Source organism: Neoarius graeffei, chromosome 12 (genome assembly GCF_027579695.1).
Source record: "Neoarius graeffei isolate fNeoGra1 chromosome 12, fNeoGra1.pri, whole genome shotgun sequence".
NCBI classification, from domain to species: Eukaryota; Metazoa; Chordata; class Actinopteri; order Siluriformes; family Ariidae; genus Neoarius; species Neoarius graeffei.
The window spans coordinates 71,423,188-71,442,588 of NC_083580.1; the positions used below are offsets into that span (position 1 = coordinate 71,423,188).

Consider the following 19,401-nt stretch of genomic DNA (forward strand, 5'->3'; position numbering starts at 1 on the left):
CAGGCTGGAGTTTGTGAGCAGGCTGGAACACAGTGTCACAGATCAGATAGCAAGAAAGGGGACAGAAATGCAGGGTCAGGTTACCGGGGCTGAAGAGTAGGGCTCCAGGCAGGGCTGCTCACACCGGGCTGATGGAGAGGCAGGCGAGCAGCAGGGCTGGGCAAGCTGGAGATCAGGCGAAGGTACAGGAGAGGCAGGCAAAAGGCAGAGTCGACAGGACAGAAGGCAGATCAGGTTACCAGGGCTGGAGAGCAGACAGAGTCAGACGGAACAGAATATCATCAGGAGTCAGAGTAGTAGGAACACATAGCAGGTTATCACGCTGGAAGTTGCAGACGATCTGACACTGAGGCTAGGGAGAAGTGCAGCTTAAATACACACAGGGGGGAAGCAGGTGACCGGCAACAGCCAATGACAGTCACTGAATGTTAATAAGAGGAAGTGAGAGCGGGTGTGGCCGGTAATGCTGAGTGGAGATGTTACCTGAAGAGAGAAGCCCACAGGTAGGACCATGACAGGTGTGTAATAGTTGGCGAGTTCACAAAGGACCCCAGGGTAACTTCTAAGCAACTGAAGGCCTCTCTCACATTGGTTAATGTTAATGTTCACGAGTCCACCATCAGGAGAACACTGAACAACAATGGTGTGCATGGCAGAGTTGCAAGGAGAAAGCCACTGCTCTCCAAAAAGAATATTGCTGCTCGTCCGCAGTTTGCTAAAGATCACGTGGACAAGCCAGAAGGCTATTGGAAAAATGTTTTGTGGATGGATGAGACCAAAATAGAACATTTTGGTTTAAATGAGAAGCATTATGTTTGGAGAAAGAAAAACACTGCATTCCAGCATAAGAACCTTATCCCATCTGTGAAACATGGTGGTGGTAGTATCATGGTTTGAGCCTGTTTTGCTGCATCTGTGCCAGGACGGCTTGCCGTCATTGATGGAACAATGAATTCTGAATTATACCAGTGAATTCTAAAGGAAAATGTCAGGACATCTGTCCATGAACTGAATCTCAAGAGAAGGTGGGTCATGCAGCAAGACAACGACCCTAAGCACACAAGTCGTTCTACCAAAGAATGGTTAAAGAAGAATAAAGTTAATGCTTTGGAATGGCCAAGTCAAAGTCCTGACCTTAATCCAATCGAAATGTTGTGGAAGGACCTGAAGCGAGCAGTTCATGTGAGGAAACCCACCAACATCCCAGAGTTGAAGCTGTTCTGTACGGAGGAATGGGCTAAAATTCCTCCAAGCCGGTGTGCAGGACTGATCAACAGTTACCGGAAACGTTTAGTTTCAGTTATTGCTGCACAAGGGGGTCACACCAGATACTGAAAGCAAAGGTTCACATACTTTTGCCACTCACAGATATGTAATATTGGATCATTTTCCTCAATAAATAAATGACCAAGTAGAATATTTTTGTCTCATTTGTTTAACTGGGTTCTCTTTATCTACTTTTAGGACTTGTGTGACAATTTGATGATGTTTTAGGTCATATTTATGCAGAAATATAGAAAATTTTAAAGGGTTCCGCTGCATGCATATATATATATATATATATATATATATATATATATATATACACACAGAGTGGCATGCAAAAGTTTGGGCACCCTTACTGAAAATGTCTGTTACTGTGAATAGTTAAGTGAGCAGAAGATGAACTGATCACCAAAAGGCATAAAGGTAAAGACGACACATTTCTTTTCAGCGTTTTCTGCAAGATTTGTGCATTTATGTTTTGTACAATTGGAGAGTGAAAAAAGAAAAGGAACACCATGCGAAAGTTTGGGCACCCCAATACATTTGAGTTCTCAGGTAACTTTTACCAAAGTTCCAGACCTTGATTAGCTTATTGAGCTGTGGCTTGTTCAAATTCATCATTTGGAAAGGTCAGATGATGCAGATTTCAAAGCTGTATAAATTCTCTGACTCCTCATACTTGTCCCTAAATTCAACAGCCATGGGCTCCTCGAAGCAACTCCCTCGCATTCTGAATAATAAAATAATTGATGCTCACAAAGCAGGAGAAGGCTACAAGAACATTGCAAAGTGTTTTCAGGTCACTGTTTCCTCAGATCGTAATGTTATTAAGAAATGGCAGTTAACAGAAATGGTGGAGATCAAGGTGAGGTCTGGAAGATGAAGAAAACTTTCTGAAAGAACTGCTCATTGGATTGCTAGAAAGGCAAATAAAAACCCCTGTTTGACTGCAAAAGACCTTCAGAAAGATTTAGCAGACCCTGGAGTGGTGGTGCACTGTTCTACTATGCAGCGACACCTGAACAAATATGACCTTCATGAGAGAGTCATCAGAAGAAAACCTTTCCTGTGTCCTAGCCACAAAATTCAGTGTCTGAAGTTTGCAAATGAACATCTAAATAAGCCTGATGCATTTTGGAAACAAGTCCTGTGGACTGATGAAATCAAAATAGAACATTTTTGCCACAGTGTGCAAAGGTATGTTTGGAGAAAAAAGGGTGCCAAATTCCAGGAAAAGAACACCTCTCCAACTCTGAAGCATGGGTGTGGATCGATCATGCTTTGGGGTTGTGTTGCAGCCAGTGGCACAGGGCACATTTCATTGGTCGAGGGAAGCATGAATTCGAATAAATACCAGCAAACTCTGGAAGCAAACATCACACCATCTGTAAAAAAGTTGAAGTTAAAAAGAGGACGGGTCCTACAATAAGACGATGATCACACACCTCAAACTCTACAATGGAATACCTCAAGAAGCACAAGCTGAAGGTTTTGCCCTGGCCCTCACAGTCCCCTGACCTAAACATCATTGAAAATCTGTGGATAGATCTCAAAAGAGCAGTGCATGCAAGACAGCCTTTGCAAGAAACTTGTAGAACTGGCAGCCTTTTGCAAGGACGAATGTGTGAAAATCCCCCAGGTAAGACCTGAAAGATTATTAGCTGGCTACAAAAAGTGTTTATAAGCTGTGATACTTGCCCAAGGGGGTGTTACTAGGTACTAACCATGCAGGGTGCCCAAACCTTTGCTTTGGGCCCTTTTCCTTTTTTGTCATTTAGAAAATGTAAAAGATGAAGATAAAAAATTGTTTTTGCTTAAAATATAAAGGGAATGAGTCATCATTAACTTTATGCCTTTTGGAGATCATTTCATCTTCAACTTGCTTAACTGTTCACAGTAACAGCAATTTTGACCAGGGGTGCCCAAACTTTTGCATACCACTGTGTGTGTGTATATATATAATTTTTTTTCATACAAACTTTGTTATAGATTTATATTTTATGACTTTGAGTCAGTACAAAAACATTTTAGAGTTCCACACGTTCGTTTTTTTTTCCAGCACAGAATTAAATGTTACAGAAAAAAATGTCTGTATCTGAGCAGCATATTGCAGTATATAAGAGAGCACTTTTCAAGTCAAGTTTATTTGTATAGCACTTTTAACAATAGACATTGTCGCAAAGCAGCTTTACAGAATTTTAATGACTTTAAACATGAGCTAATTTTATCCCTAATCTATCCCCAATGAGCAAGCCTGTGGCGACGGTGGCAAGGAAAAACTCCCTCAGACGACATGAGGAAGAAACCTCGAGAGGAACCAGACTCAAAAGGGAACCCATCCTCATTTGGGTGATAACAGACAACGTGATTATAACATTTTTAACAGTTTTAACATGAAGTCTGTTTCGTTGATGTTATAACTCTTCACTGATGGAAACTTGAGTGCAAAATTGTTCATGACAACTGCAGTCCTAAAGTTAGCAAATTAATTGTAGTTCTCAGCCATAAAAGCATTACTGTAAGCGTCCAGAGCGTCCTCCAGGTGTGACTTTCAACTGTCCATATGGGGCCACCCTGAGCGATGTGATGAGACTCCAGCCAGACGTAGGGCATCAGGATGGATCAGGCAGGTCCGAGGAGCAGAAGAGGTCAGCATCTCGATCTCAGGATTGACATGTAACTCAGAGGCACAGATGGGGGGAGAAAACACAGGTTGTTACGTATGTCCAATGTCACCTGATGAGTAAGAACAGCATACATACAGTATACATTTTCAGATTAAAAAAGAAAATATAATGAAGGCTACTGGGTTTTGGTGCAAAATTAAGAAGGGAGTGTGACAGTCAAAGAACTGTGGCTGGTTCTGGAAGATGCTCAGTAAAACCTACAGCTCATTTCCTTATAAAACGGCACTCATTGGACCTGAGACGACTATTTTTTTGCTTTTTTTTTTTAAAGCAAAGGGTCGTCTCACACCAAATATTGACTTTATTTCATTTATTATGGCTTACTGAGGGCGGCACGGTGGTGTAGTGGTTAGTGCTGTCGCCTCACAGCAAGAAGGTCCTGGGTTTGAGCCCTGGGGCCGGCGAGGGCCTTTCTGTGTGGAGTTTGCATGTTGTCCGCGTGGGTTTCCTCCGGGTGCTCCGGTTTCCCCCACAGTCCAAAGACATGCAGGTTAGGTTAACTGGTGACTCTAAAATTGACCATAGGTGTGAATGGTTGTCTGTGTCTATGTGTCAGCCCTGTGATGACCTGGCGACTTGTCCAAGGTGTACCCCGCCTTTCGCCCATAGTCAGCTGGGATAGGCTCCAGCTTGCCTGCGACCCTGTAGAACAGGATAAAGCGGCTAGAGATAATGAGATGAGATGGCTTACTGATTACTGTTTATAGTATTTTTTTAATGTTGAAACATTTCATTTCATCATTTTTAAGCCATTTTTGGTCTACAGCATTTCTTTACATGTGTCGAAGACTTGCACAATACTGTGTTAATTTATGTATAAGATTGAATTGCGTATATGGGTCTGTCTCAGAAACTGGGTACTGTGGGGGTCCCCCACTAAATATACTCACAGTCAATAAACTATACGGTTTTGAATGGTGATGTTGGTTTTAATTTGAAATAAAATGATGAAAGAAATAATACAGATAAAACTAAATCTTTGATGTGAATATTCAGAATTTGGCAAAAATTCTTCAAATTTGTGGAAGAATGGCGGCTTGATCTGGGACATGATAAATGGTTGACTACATCGCATTCCCTTTAAAAGGTTGTAGTCCACTGAAAAGTCTACAGTTATCACTAATTGTATTTTAAGTTGTAACTTTATACACCTAAGGATTGGTGCGCTCACAGAATAATCATAACCGTAATAAAACATCATGCAAAATATTTCATCACCGTTGTGACTCCATTTTCCGCAGACCCAAAACCAATACGATCGTGTGCTTTGATCTAAACAGAAAGCCTCAGGGTTGAGGTCACTACCTCACCAAAAGTAGGAACTTAAAATCACTACGCCATATAAAAACTTAGCTATAAATCTGCGATTTTGTTTAAAACGAAAGCTGAAAATTAGGTATAGAATATGTTTCTTACAGAATATGTTACGATGCTAGCTGGTCTTGTATGAATTTCTGAGCTATAAAATGAGTTGTGGTCTATTTTTTACCGTAGTGTGTTATTTGTGTGCGGGGAAGGACACACTAACAATTTGCATGTGTAGAATGGAATTTTCCACTCCAACAGTTAGAAGTTGATCGTGCTTCCATTTGCGGTCTTTCTGTTACGCAGGTGATCTGTTCGGACGTTATCACTGAAAAGGTGAGTTTTGACAGTTTTATTTTGTTTTAGTCTTGCAGTATAAGGCAACAGAATGTTTCTTTTTCATCTTACTTTCATATTTCGTAGTGTTTGCATATTTTTTGGCCAATATTTTGCAACCATTGTCAATTTAGATCGAACTTTTGATAGAATCTACGGCCAGTCATTTTGCCCCGCCCCCGCTCTGTCTGGTGTGGTAGTGATGTCCCGTTGCTCGCGCGCCGCAGCAGAGACCCGCGCGACCTTCAGCCGGTACAGTCGCTGTTCTTTTACCACCGCCGTTATTCTCATCTTTCCGGTGTGTTCTTGATTTTTCCATTGTGTCCTATTTCGCCATATCAAATACCCAAAATGTATCATATTATTCATATTTAAGTGAATAATCAATTCAGTCATCATAACTTGGCATTTTTTAACCCAAGCAATCAAAAAGAGGAAATTTATTCAATATTTTCACTCATCTGTGAAGGAGGGGCTTTAATTCTTCATGATGTGGTTATTTTATATGTAAATCAATTTTACAAAAGCATTTGAATTGTAATCAAAAAAATTTTCCACAATGGAGGCCAGATAAAGCAAGATGCTATCTTTATTCTTATTAAACATGACAAAAGAAACATTGAGTGTTAGGTAAATGCAAAAAAAAATAGTAAAATTAGAAAATTAATTTTTTGACCATAATGTCCCTAATGAGAGACCAGTTTCTGAGACGGACCCGTATACGTTAGTTTTATTTTCCCGATTAAAAGCTGCTTTACTGTACTTTATTGTTGAAGGTCCTTTCTCAGCCACGACTCATTACTACTCAACTTCCAAGCTGCATGTTTTTTGTCTTGTAAGGCGTTTTGAATAAAAGTGTACATCAAAATGAATAAATGAAGGGAGCTGAAAGAGAAGAAGAGGATCCTCTCAGCCTTGAGCCTTCAGATCGTGTCACTTCAAGGACAGCTCTGTGTAAAATAGAAAAGCCATTACCTGAATATGAATTGGTCCTTAAAAGACGTGCCTACAAGGAGAGGAATATCTGAAAGGCTTGACCTTGTGGGGACATTCGGCTGAGGAAAACGTGGAAATTAAAAAAAAAAAAAAAATTAAAAAAGATAACATCAAATAAATAAAAAAAGTGTTGCTTGTTGGTAACTCAGTACAGGTTAAAATTAGATTTAGGTCTAGGCGTGTGTGTGTGTGTGGGGGGGGGTGTTAGGTAACCCTTCGGAATTGTCAAACACTGCATGTGTGTGCATGTTTTGTAGCCTTGTTACATCCAACCACATAGACACACTGAGAGGCAGAACTGAATCAACATGCACTTAAATATTCACACCCTGTTTACCATTCACACATAAGCATTAGCATGACATACACATGCACACACACACACACACACACACACACACACGCACGCAGCAGCCCAGGGCCTTTCTCATCGCAGAGGTGACCCTGCCACCACCAGTGTGTGGGCTTGTTCAGCGCTGTTAAACACGGCCGGCTCTCCAGAGAGGACAGCTTGTCACAGCACTTGATGTGTTTGCTTTCACGATATCCATGATGGTAAAGACACCAGTGAGAGTCTGGAGTACATGAGACGAATACGAGCTGAAAGGGTGAAGTACTGGGTCTCCATGGAGTTTGTAGATCTTATTAAAAACTTAAAAGCTTTTGGGCTCAGAGTGTCAAAGTGACCCATATTCTGAGGATTAGTTACTCCATTAATTAATTGCTGTGATTCATTAGAGGGTTTAAGCAGTGAGATATGCTCGGGTTTAACTGAGCTCTGGGAGGGGAGCACTGATACGGTGTAATGTACAGCATGTGTCAGATACTGTACTATTGATCTATCAGGTGATGGAGAGCCTGTCAGAATTATTTTCCTGGGTTCCTAAGACTATTCACAACACGCAAAAGAGAGAATGATGTTGGCCTTCAAGGAGAACTGAAGGCAAAATTTTTTATTATCAAAATTCTATTTATGCATTTTTGATGGCTATTTTGTCGCTGCTATAGCAAGTTATGAGTGTTTGAAATACGCTCAGTAATATATCAGTCCATATGTCAAAGCGATGGCCGTAAACGAGATTCGTTGAGACCTGTGCGAGACATCGTAGGACGGAAGTAAAACGTACAGCGGAAATCAAAGTGGCCAACATCTGCCAACGTTGTCAAAAGACGCGCGCGCCCTCTTTCGAATGCTGATGTAATCAAGCCGGAAGTTTTGTTTGTTTTGATAGCAATCAGGAAAGTTTGAAAAAAGCAGGCAGTAATCGTCATTTAAACTCGTTTTTGTGCAATATTTCATTTGGAAAACAGTTTTCAAAATGGCGGCACTGACACCTGGCTGACACTTCACGTTTCGAAGTCTCGCACAAGTCTCGTGAAGATCGCGTGGATAAGCGACGCCTGCCGTGGACCAAACGAACTAAATTCAACACGGCTATAAACCGAATAGGCCGATAAGTATAATATTTAATTGCAATCAGTTGCCAATACGAGTCATGATATAAGGTTACCAAAACCAAAAACGTAATTGAATAACACGCTAATTAAGAAATAAAGCAAGTTTAAAATGACTTCAGTTCTCCTTTAATTATGTTTTATTTTGTTTGTATTGTCAATGTGATTTTTGTCTTGATTGTATTGTGATGTGATATTTAATGTTTGAGAGATATCTGAATTTTACGCCTCTGTTCATAAACCTTTATGAACATTTGTACTACCTCTCTTCGCTTCTTTTTTCTTTATCTTTCATCAATCAGTAAAAAGAGAGTGCTTGTTAAATCTATTTGTCATCAATTGCACAACAGCTCTTTCTCATTTTACATCCGTTTTATTGTGTGTTTTTGCAGAGCTGTGTTAGTGCTCTGTTACTTCTGCCTACAGTGAAGTCACATGCATTCCCACGATTTTATATTATATGTTCCCTCTGCTGTCTGGGCAGCACAGTGGTGCAGTGGTTAGCACTGTCGCCTCACAGCAAGACGGTTCCGGGTTCGAAACTCATGGCCAATGGGGGCCTTTCTGTGTGGCGTTTGCATGTTCTCCCTGTGTCTGAATGGGTTTCCTCTGGGTGCTCCAGTTTCCCCCACAGTTCAAAGACATGCAGATTAGGTAAAAATACCCAGCCAGTGCTTACTTAATGCCAGTCCCAAGCCCTGGGAAGAGTGTAAAACCTATGCCAAATCAAATATGCAGAACAGATCTGCTGTGGCAACCCCTAACAGGAGCAGCCGGAAGAATAAGAAGTTGTTCTCTCTGCAGTCTAAACAATGCGAGGAAAAACTAAGCGATTACTCAGATAAAAAAATTGTGATTTATTTAATTAATCGATACATTTGTATCGTGATTTATCATCACATGATATATCATAACATGCCTACGTATGACATTCAAATTGTTTTTACACAACACCAATTTTGTCACCATTGGGACCATATTGTGAACATACAGTATTTACCTAGATTGGGGTTGACTTGGAGACACAATGCCACCCTTTTAGCCAAAGCAAACCTCTATCCACAGACCAAACAACACTCTCTAAATTGGATTTTTCACAGACAACGCCAAATGCGGGGCGGCACGGTGGTGTAGTGGTTAGCGCTGTCGCCTCACAGCAAGAAGGTCCGGGTTTGAGCCCCGTGGCCGGCGAGGGCCTTTCTGTGTGGAGTTTGCATGTTCTCCCCGTGTCCGCGTGGGTTTTCTCTGGGTGCTCTGGTTTCCCCCACAGTCCAAAGACATGCAGGTTAGGTTAACTGGTGACTCTAAATTGACCGTAGGTGTGAATGGTTGTCTGTGTCTATGGCCTTGTCCACACGGCAACGGATTCAGGTGAATCTGATAAAATTGTTTATCGTTTCGGCCTGGCATCCACACGGCACCGGCGTTTTGGGTGCCCCAAAACGAAATCTTTTGAGAACGGGTTCCAGAGTGGAAAAATCTGGCAACGGCCCCGTTGCAAAGTCGTCTGGATGAGTAGAACGGATTTGTTTACGATGACGTCACAACCACATGACTGTCAGTGCTTCACGCCGGGTAGAAGTGTAACGAACTCGATGCGAGTTGTCAACAAATCCTATAACTTGGTTCATGAAACGCGCTTACAAAATATTTTCACTGTGAATATTTATTGTGTAATGGTGCAAAGAGAGAGAGAGAGAGAGAGAGAGAGAGAGAGAATAGCCCTTAGGGCAGAGTCTTTAGTCCAAACACTGCGGAAGTACTGAGTATTACCAAACCGCGCACTGCCCGTGCGCTTTCCAAAAACAAAAACAATCCCGCCAGCAAAAATAGGAAAAAAAAAAGGAGCGATCTCACCTCTTCAGATGTTGGTTTAAGTCCGACAATACATTCCTCAAAAAGGGCGTAGAAGAACAAAGTAATCCATCAACGTGTAGCATTCAATTTATTCCGGACCATTAAAGAATTCTGGAGGATATCAGAATGTTGGCGTACCGGCTTCCATCTACCCCCATTCATTCCTCTTTCCGCATCTTTTGTTTTACGCTACTGATTAATAATCAAAACTTTGTAGCTGATGCTACAGAAGAAGGGGTTTATGCGCATGCGTCTACTTCTTCTATTGTTCTGGTGTCTCCGATGGGACCGTCTTACAGCGCACATAGAGGTGTGGCATGTGTATTGCATCATTTTCAGCAAGCGTTGCGTTGCCATATGAATCTGATATTTTACTGATCCGTTGCCCATATGGACGCAATATTTAAAAAAAAAAATCTCGTTGCCGTTGTCGTGTGGATGTAGCCTAAGTGTCAGCCCTGTGATGACCCGGCGACTTGTCCAGGGTGTACCCCGCCTTTCGCCCGTAGTCAGCTGGGATAGGCTCCAGCTTGCCTGCGACCCTGTAGAACATGATAAAGCGGCTACAGATAATGAGATGAGATGAGAACACCAAATGCTATATTAAAGTCCAACTGAACACCTTAACATATAATACAATGGGAGGACCTTATGTTATGAAGTTGTGTCATCAGGATTTCTTTTGTTTTCAAATTTCTTTCAAAGTCACCTCAGTAAAATCCAAAATATGAAGGTTTTTAAACCTAAATTTTTATACATAACTTTATTTTTTTTTACATCCCAGGTTAGCCTGTTCATAAGACCGGCTGTGTATGTGGATCAGGCACATTTTCATCCATCCATCCATTATCTGTAACGACTTATCCTGTGCAGGGTCGCGAGCAAGCTGGAGCTTATCCCAGCTGACGATGGGCGAGAGGCGGGGTACACCCTGGACAAGTCGCCAGGTCATCACAGTGCTGACACATGGAGACAAACAACCATTCACACTCACATTCACACCTACGGTCAATTTAGAGTCACCAGTTAACCTAACCTGCATGTCTTTGAACTGTGGGGGAAACCGGAGCACCCGGAGGAAACCCACGCGGACACGGGGAGAACATGCAAACTCCACACAGAAATGTCCCCATCGGCCGCTAGGCTCAAACCCAGAACCTTCTTGTTGTGAGGCGACGGTGCTAACCACTACACCACCGTGCCGCCCTGAACCTAAAGTCAGAATAATAAATTTGTCGGCAGGAACAATCTTTCTTTATGTGCTTGTTGGGATTGTCGTGGATATGATATAAAAAGGCAGCTGGCCTTGTTTTCCTTCCTTAAAGGAGTAGACAAGAGTGATGGTGCAGAACAAGATGGTAAAAAGTAAGGGATGTGTCATCGCTATTTCTGAAATTTGTTGGTCTGTCACTCAGAAAAATTCAACCCTGTACCTTGAACAGTCACAGATGAGCAGAGCAGATCGTGCACAGGAAAAGAGAATGTAAGATACAGTACATGGCTGCTTTGTGGAGACGTTAAACAAGCTAAGAAAGTCAGAAAATACCGATATGTTATCGCTGCTATCCCTCGTTGTACCTGTCGTTATACCTACGCTATTGATGGCATTCAACAGTACAACATGAAGCACTTGGAGCTCTTTTGTGTGTATATGTTTCAGGACCTTTTCCCTCCCTGTCCACCTCCAAATTAAGCACTGAGTGAGACTGGATTAGAAATATGTCACGTCAGGTAACCCAACCATCAATATTCGCATCAGCTCCCCACTTCACCTCAAGGACAGAAAGAAAAAAAAAAGACTTTTTGTCTTACTCAGTCAGCCTGTTTTTCTATAAGCGCCCAGATACAAATATCGCATTTCTAGCATTTTACATTTACACTCACACACTTATCTGGAGCAGACTGGTTTCCAAAAGCACAAAGGTCAACAAAGTCATCATCATAATTCCTGCAAATGAACTGGCCCAGCATGTAGATATCTACCTCCATATTTATTTTTCTAAAAAAATAAAGGGGGGGGGGGGGGGTGAAAAGAAATGAGCGGAGATGTTGGACTACAGTAAGATCTTTTCATTTCGGCTTTTAGCACTCATCCTAGATATGTTGCTAGGTCTGTAAAATGTTGGCTTCCGTTTAGTTATCCAGTGGTTTAGTTAGTGTGAGAGTACAGCACCAGTCAAAAGTTTGTACACCCTTACTCATTCATGGGGTTTTCTGTATTTGGACTATTTTCTACATTGTAGAAGTCTTAGGCACCCTATTTTTTTTCTCTTCATACAAACTTTGTTATAGATTTCTATTTTAGGACGTCTACATTATCGAGTCAAAACATTACAAAAACATTTTAGAGTCCCAAATGTTCGGGGAAGTGTTTTCCAGCACAAAATTAAATGTTACAAGAAAAAAAAATTGTATCTGAGCAGCGTATTCCATAAGAGAGCACTTTTCAGATGAAAAAAGAAAATATAATGAAGGCTACTGCAAAAGTTTTGGTGCAAAATGAAGAAGCGAGTGTGACAAAGTGTCCAGAAGAACTGTGGCTGGTTCTGGAAGATGCTCAGTAAAACCTACAGCTCATTTCCTTATAAAACTGCACTCACTGTACCTAAGACTGCTCTTTTTATTTTAAAGCAAAGGGAAATTTGTCTCACACCGAACACTGACTTTGTTTCATTTATTACGGCTTACTGCTTACAGTTTACGGTATTTTTTTAACGTCGAAACGTTTCATTTCAATATTTTAAGCTGTTTTTGGTCTCCAGCATTTCTTTACATGTGCCTAAGACTTTTGCACAGTACTGTATGGAATTGCCAGCGTTGACCTTGATGACGCTTTACACACTATTGGCATTGTCTTCACCAGCTTCATGAGGTAGTCACCTGGAACGCTTTTCAATTAACAGCTGTGCCTTGTCAAAAGTTAATTAGTGTACAGGTTTCTTGCCTTATTAATGCATTTGAGATCAAATAGTAAATAATAATACAACCCCGATTCCGGGGCGGCACGGTGGTGTAGTGGTTAGCGCTGTCGCCTCACAGCAAGAAGGTCCTGGGTTCGAGCCCCGGGGCCGGCGAGGGCCTTTCTGTGCGGAGTTTGCATGTTCTCCCCGTGTCCGCGTGGGTTTCCTCCGGGTGCTCCGGTTTCCCCCACAGTCCAAAGACATGCAGGTTAGGTTAACTGGTGACTCTAAATTGACCGTAGGTGTGAGTGTGAATGGTTGTCTGTGTCTCTGTGTCAGCCCTGTGATGACCTGGCGACTTGTCCAGGGTGTACCCCGCCTTTCGCCCGTAGTCAGCTGGGATAGGCTCCAGCTTGCCTGCGACCCTGTAGAAGGATAAAGCGGCTAGAGATGATGAGATGAGATGAGAACCCCGATTCCAAAAAAGTTGGGACAAAGTACAAATTGTAAATAAAAATGGAATGCAATAATTTACAAATCTCAAAAACTGTTATTGTATTCACAATAGAACATAGCCAACATATCAAATATCAAAAGTGAGACATTTTGAAATTTCATGCCAAATATTGGCTCATTTGAAATTTCATGACAGCGACACATCTCAAAAAAGTTGGGACAGGGGCAATAAGAGGCTGGAAAAGTTAAAGGTACAAAAAAGGATCAGCTGGAGGACCAAATTGCAACTCATTAGGTCAGCTGGCAATAGGTCATTAACATGACTGGGTATAAAAAGAGCATCTTGGAGTGGCAGCGGCTCTCAGAAGTAAAGATGGGAAGAGGATCACCAATCCCCCTAATTCTGCACCGACAAATAGTGGAGCAATATCAGAAAGGAGTTCGACAGTGTAAAATTGCAAAGAGTTTGAACATATCATCATCTACAGTGCATAATATCATCAAAAGATTCAGAGAATCTGGAAGAATCTCTGTGTGTAAGGGTCAAGGCCGGAAAACCATACTGGGTGCCTGTGATCTTCGAGCCCTTAGACGGCACTGCATCACATACAGGCATGCTTCTGTATTGGAAATCACAAAATGGGCTCAGGAATATTTCCAGAGAACATTATCTGTGAACACAATTCACCGTGCCATTGCCAGATAAAACTCTATAGTTCAAAGAAGAAGCCGTATCTAAACACGATCCAGAAGCGCAGACGTCTTCTCTGGGCCAAGGCTCATTTAAAATGGACTGTGGCAAAGTGAAAAACTGTTCTGTGGTCAGATGAATCAAAATTTGAAGTTCTTTATGGAAATCAGGGACGCCGTGTCATTCGGACTAAAGAGGAGAAGGACGACCCAAGTTGTTATCAGCGCTCAGTTCAGAAGCCTGCATCTCTGATGGTATGGGGTTGCATTAGTGCGTGTGGCATGGGCAGCTTACACATCTGGAAAGACACCATCAATGCTGAAAGGTATATCCAGGTTCTAGAGCAACATATGCTCCCATCCAGACGACGTCTCTTTCAGGGAAGACCTTGCATTTTCCAACATGACAATGCCAAACCACATACTGCATCAATTACAGCATCATGGCTGCGTAGAAGAAGGGTCCGGGTACTGAACTGGCCAGCCTGCAGTCCAGATCTTTCACCCATAGAAAACATTTGGCGCATCATAAAACGGAAGATACGACAAAAAAGACCTAAGACAGTTGAGCAACTAGAATCCTACATTAGACAAGAATGGGTTAACATTCCTATCCCTAAACTTGAGCAACTTGTCTCCTCAGTCCCCAGACGTTTACAGACTGTTGTAAAGAGAAAAGGGGATGTCTCACAGTGGTAAACATGGCCTTGTCCCAACTTTTTTGAGATGTGTTGTTGTCATGAAATTTAAAATCACCTAATTTTTCTCTTTAAATGATACATCTTCTCAGTTTAAACATTTGATATGTCGTCTATGTTCTATTCTGAATAAAATATGGAATTTTGAAACTTCCACATCATTGCATTCCGTTTTTATTTACAATTTGTACTTTGTCCCAATTTTTTTTGGAATCGGGGTTGTAATAATAATAATAATACAGTAAATAGCCCTGTTCTACACCACAACTGTAGTAATTCATACATATTATATCAAGAACGGTTCAACTAAGTAAAGAGCAACGACATCCATCATTACTTTAAGACATGAAGTGACAATTAATAAAAATAAAGAAAAAACTTTGGTGCGTCGAATCTTTTGACTGGTACTGTAGCTTTAGGTTGTTAATTGCAAGCAAAATAAAGCTAGTTTTACATTTGAATCAGTACAGCACTGCTTCTGCACTGTTGTAATGCTCTGCTATGTTTTTAGCTTTTTAAACTAACTTGAAAAAGCAAAGCTGCAGTCACACTCAAACCGAAATCATTTCTGCAACTTCTTCTGCAGTTTTGTAGATGTGACATTGCAATTTTTTTCCTGCTTTTTTTTTTTTTTACACACTAGTGCTGTTAGCCAACTGTTGACCTGTATGTTGCCAGGGAGACACCACTGCTAATGCTTAAGTGACAGATTTTTTTTTTAATTTAAGAATTAACTTTTGAAAGCTTTAGCTTATTCAGCGTTTAGTATTCTGTTCCTGACCTCCTAAATATTGTCCATTTGGTATCTGCGGAATGGTAGCATTTATTTATTAGTTAGATTATTTATTGTTACCTTTGCCAACTTTGTTGGAGAAGATTATTTTTGCCTCCGTTTATAATGTGCGGAAATTTTGAGGTAGCATATGTAAACAAAACAACAACTGATTAGATTTTGATGCAAATCCATATATGCGGATCCGGGATTTTTTTTTTTTTTTGGCTGTTCCCAATGTAACTCAAAAAGTAGTGAACAGATTTGGAAGAAATTTGGTGTCCAGTTTCAGTATTATCCTAAGTTCAAGTGATATGGTTTTGATGTTGATAACGTGGCTTGGTGGAGGTATGGACTCTACCAAGTGGCCTTCTGTTTGTTTCTGTTCCCAACGTAACTCAAAAAGTAGTGAACAGATTTTGATGAAATTTTGAGGAAAGGTGAGCCATGGGTCAAAGTCAAGGTCACGGCTTTTTTAATTATCATTTCAACCATATATAGTTGGTATAGTACACGGTTAAAATGAAACGACGTTCCTCCAGGACGCTGGTGCTCCATTAAACATCACAGGACTACAAATCTACATATCACAACAAAGTGCATGAGTACAGCGAGTGCAAACGTTGCAGACAGTAAACTACATACAACCTAAAGTGCAAACAACAAGTGGTGGGTTTCCCAAAAGCCTCTTAAATGCTAAGAACATCTTAACTAGGAGAGAGTGTGTTTATTGTGATGCTCGTTCTACCATTTAATGATGATCTTTGTGCTACGATGCTTTTGGGAAACCTACCCAAGGTCAGTGCAAATACAACGACTAGAACAAACAGACAGTACAGTGCTAACCAGTACCTGTTACTGATAATGTGCGGAAATGTTGAGGTAGCATATGTAAACAAAACAACGATTGATTAGATTTTGATGCAAATCCGGATATATATGCGGATCTGGTATTTTTTTTTTTCATCTGTTCCCAACGTAACTCAAATAGTAGTGAACAGATTTGGATGAAATTTGGTGTCCAGCTTTAGTATTATCCTAAGTTCAAGTGATATGGTTTTGATGTTGATAATATGTGGCTTGGTGGAGGTATGGACGCTACCATGTGGCCTTCTAGCCTATACTGTATTGCTGTACAAATGTTTTAGCCACATGCACAGAAATGCTGAAGAGCAACGATGCCTTCACAAATAATGAAATTAAATGATAAAGATCAATAATCAATGAAACAAAGTCAATAGTATGAGACGACCCTTTGCTTTAAAAAAAAAAATAGTAGTTTGAGGTACAATGAGTGCAGTTTGAGAAGGAAATGAGCTGGAGGTTTTATTGAGCATCTTACAGAACCAGCCACAGCTCTTCTGGACACTTTGACTGTCACACGTAATACACTTTTGTCTGTCTACAAAATACTCTGCTTTCTTTACAGATACACAGTTTCATTTTTTTTCTGGGAAATGAATGTTTGGAACTCTAAAATGTTTTGTGTTTTGTACTGGCTCAATAATGTAGAAGCAGCAATTTAAAAATCTATAACACAGTTTATACCAAAAAAAGGGGGGGGGGTGTCCTTTTTGCACTTTTGTATTTATTTGCTGTTTGTTTTGCTCACTTGATTTCTTGTTTTATCATTCATTTTAGCTTGCTTCGAAGCGGTTTCAAAGAAGTAAGCTGGCTCGGAAAGACCCAAAAGATTGCAGATTTATTGTAATTTGTGGAAACGTGCTGTTCGCCGATGCGACCCCCTTTTTGTTTCCGTCAGCAGGGTGATGCTGCGTGACTGACAGATTGGTTTCTTTGGATGGAGACACAAGTGCACTTGTGTTCTCACAGTTGCTGAGCTGAAAAAAAGAGGAAAGACTGAGAATGAAGGCCAGGAGAGAGAAAGAGAGAGAGAGAGAGAGAGACAGAGAAGTGGATGGAGACTGTTAGCTGTCAGCAGCAGAGAGGAGAAGAAGGCTATGGCTCATTGTTTTTTGCCTCCTTTTGGTTGGCATTATCAGTGTTGCTTGGGTTCGCTCCCTCTCCTACTCTCCTTCTCTCTCTCTCTCTCTCTCTCTCTCTCTCTCTCTCTCTCTCTCATGTCTGACCTCGTTTTGCTCCTTCGCTGCATTGTGTTGGAGAGGTTGAAGCCCTGAAGCGAGGAGTGATAAAGGAAACTCTTTCCAGAATAATGATTGGCATAAGGCTTTGGAATTAGATCTGTGGGTGAGGATTTTCTCTTTGGCAAATTTCTGCTCTGTGTGTGTGTGTGTGTCCAGGCAAATCCTAAATAGGAGCCTTCTTATCTGTGCCACTTAGCATGAAACAATGTACTCCTCTATTTTTACCCTTGTGTGTTGTCTTTTTGTCTCTTGAATCCTCTCTCTCTCTTGAATTAAGAGACAAGAGTCTCCTTTGAAACAGGCCTCAGGTGTTTTGACACCATTTCTTCTGGTTCCCTGAACATTTCAGCATCTATTGTTCCACTTGCTCAGGTGTTTTATGATTTACACCTTTAGATGAAGTGTAAGAAGCGTGTGAGCGCTAATGCATATGACAGTGAATAAATAACTGCAGGAACACTGAGGAGACGTCTCGTATATCCATGGTTGGACAACTGATTTCCTTTCCATAATTTCACCCATAGTACAGGCTCATCACTGTAGCAATGTTCTCTGATTATGACAGTGAAGCGGTTTGTACAACGTCTACTTTATGCACCTCTATACCTGGTCCCCGATCCTTGTTTTTGTCTTACGATGGTTCGTTTTTCTCACGGTTTTAGATCACTGTCTGGTCGTATAGTTGGAGGCGTGTGGTGGTTCTTCACCCTCATCATCATCTCCTCCTACACGGCCAACCTGGCGGCTTTTCTGACTGTGGAGAGGATGGTGTCGCCCATAGAGAGCGCAGAAGACCTAGCCAAGCAGACGGAGATCGCTTACGGCACCTTGGATGGAGGATCAACCAAAGAGTTCTTCAGGGTGAGAAATCTGTCAAATTTCAAAAATCGAACACTTATTCTCACTCTATAATATGACATTGTTATATTTTTACATTATTCAGAATGAACAAGGAATGTGTTCGAAGAAATATAGATACAGTTAGGAATACAGTGTGCACTATGTTTTTTAACCCTCGGGGGTCTGAGGGTATTTTCTGGCACTAATGATTTTGGCATGCTCTGATTTTGTTGTCAGTTTTAACAAATCTAAGCAGTATTTTCAAAGTCATGTGGCTTTTTTGTATTCAGCACAAGTTCAACTACAATAATATCTATGTAGTATGTATGTCATGGCAGTTTTAGAACTGTGTTGGAATGTGTGAAAAAACATGACCTTATCCATTGTGACGAACTGTTTTGGTCACTTGAGGTGATTCCATTCAGTCTTAGGAACGTATCAAGCACAAAAACTTAAATCTGCTCCAGTGATTTGGACAATTAACTGGCCATCAAAAAAAATGTATGTCCTATTGTTTTGGGATAAAGGGTTGGCAGTGGGAGGGGTATTCAATGAGAAGAGTAAAAAATTCTATTCCATTCAATGAGAAGAGTGGAAAACCCCTTCCACTGCTAGCTCTTAATCCCATCAGGTCAAGTGATCAAAATGGTTCGTCACACTGGGTAAGGTCATGTTTTTTTTCACACATTCCAACACAGTTCTAAAAAAGTTTTACTCTATTCAGTGTGTCTTGAAATTAACTCTTGTACTATTTTACTCAGTTCAGAGCCACAACCAACTCTGTTACTCTGTTATACAATTACTCTGTAATTTTGCTCCCACTCCAACTCCAAATTTTACTCTCCAACCTCAAAGTAGAGCAATATTAACTTTTTTTTTAGGAAAATACTTTTAACCCTGGAAAAATTGCTCAGTCGTTTTTCCTGTGTATGCACTACAGTGCATGCATATCAACCAATTCACTCATAAGAAATAGAAGAAATATTTACACTTACTCGAGTTGATCTTCAGCTGGATTGAGTCGAAAATCAAAATGAC

At 40.9% G+C, this 19,401-nt stretch overlaps 1 protein-coding gene across 2 annotated transcripts in view; it reads left to right on the top strand.

Annotated features, from left to right (window-relative positions):
- The window catches only part of gria1b (glutamate receptor, ionotropic, AMPA 1b), a 190,440-nt gene that overhangs the window by 142,609 nt on the left and 28,430 nt on the right, over positions 1 to 19,401 (top strand). For both annotated transcript variants that reach the window (XM_060936357.1, XM_060936358.1), the window contains exon 12: positions 18,186 to 18,384. In XM_060936357.1, the coding sequence (XP_060792340.1) occupies positions 18,186 to 18,384 (199 nt within the window). The remainder of the gene's footprint in view (positions 1 to 18,185; positions 18,385 to 19,401) is intronic.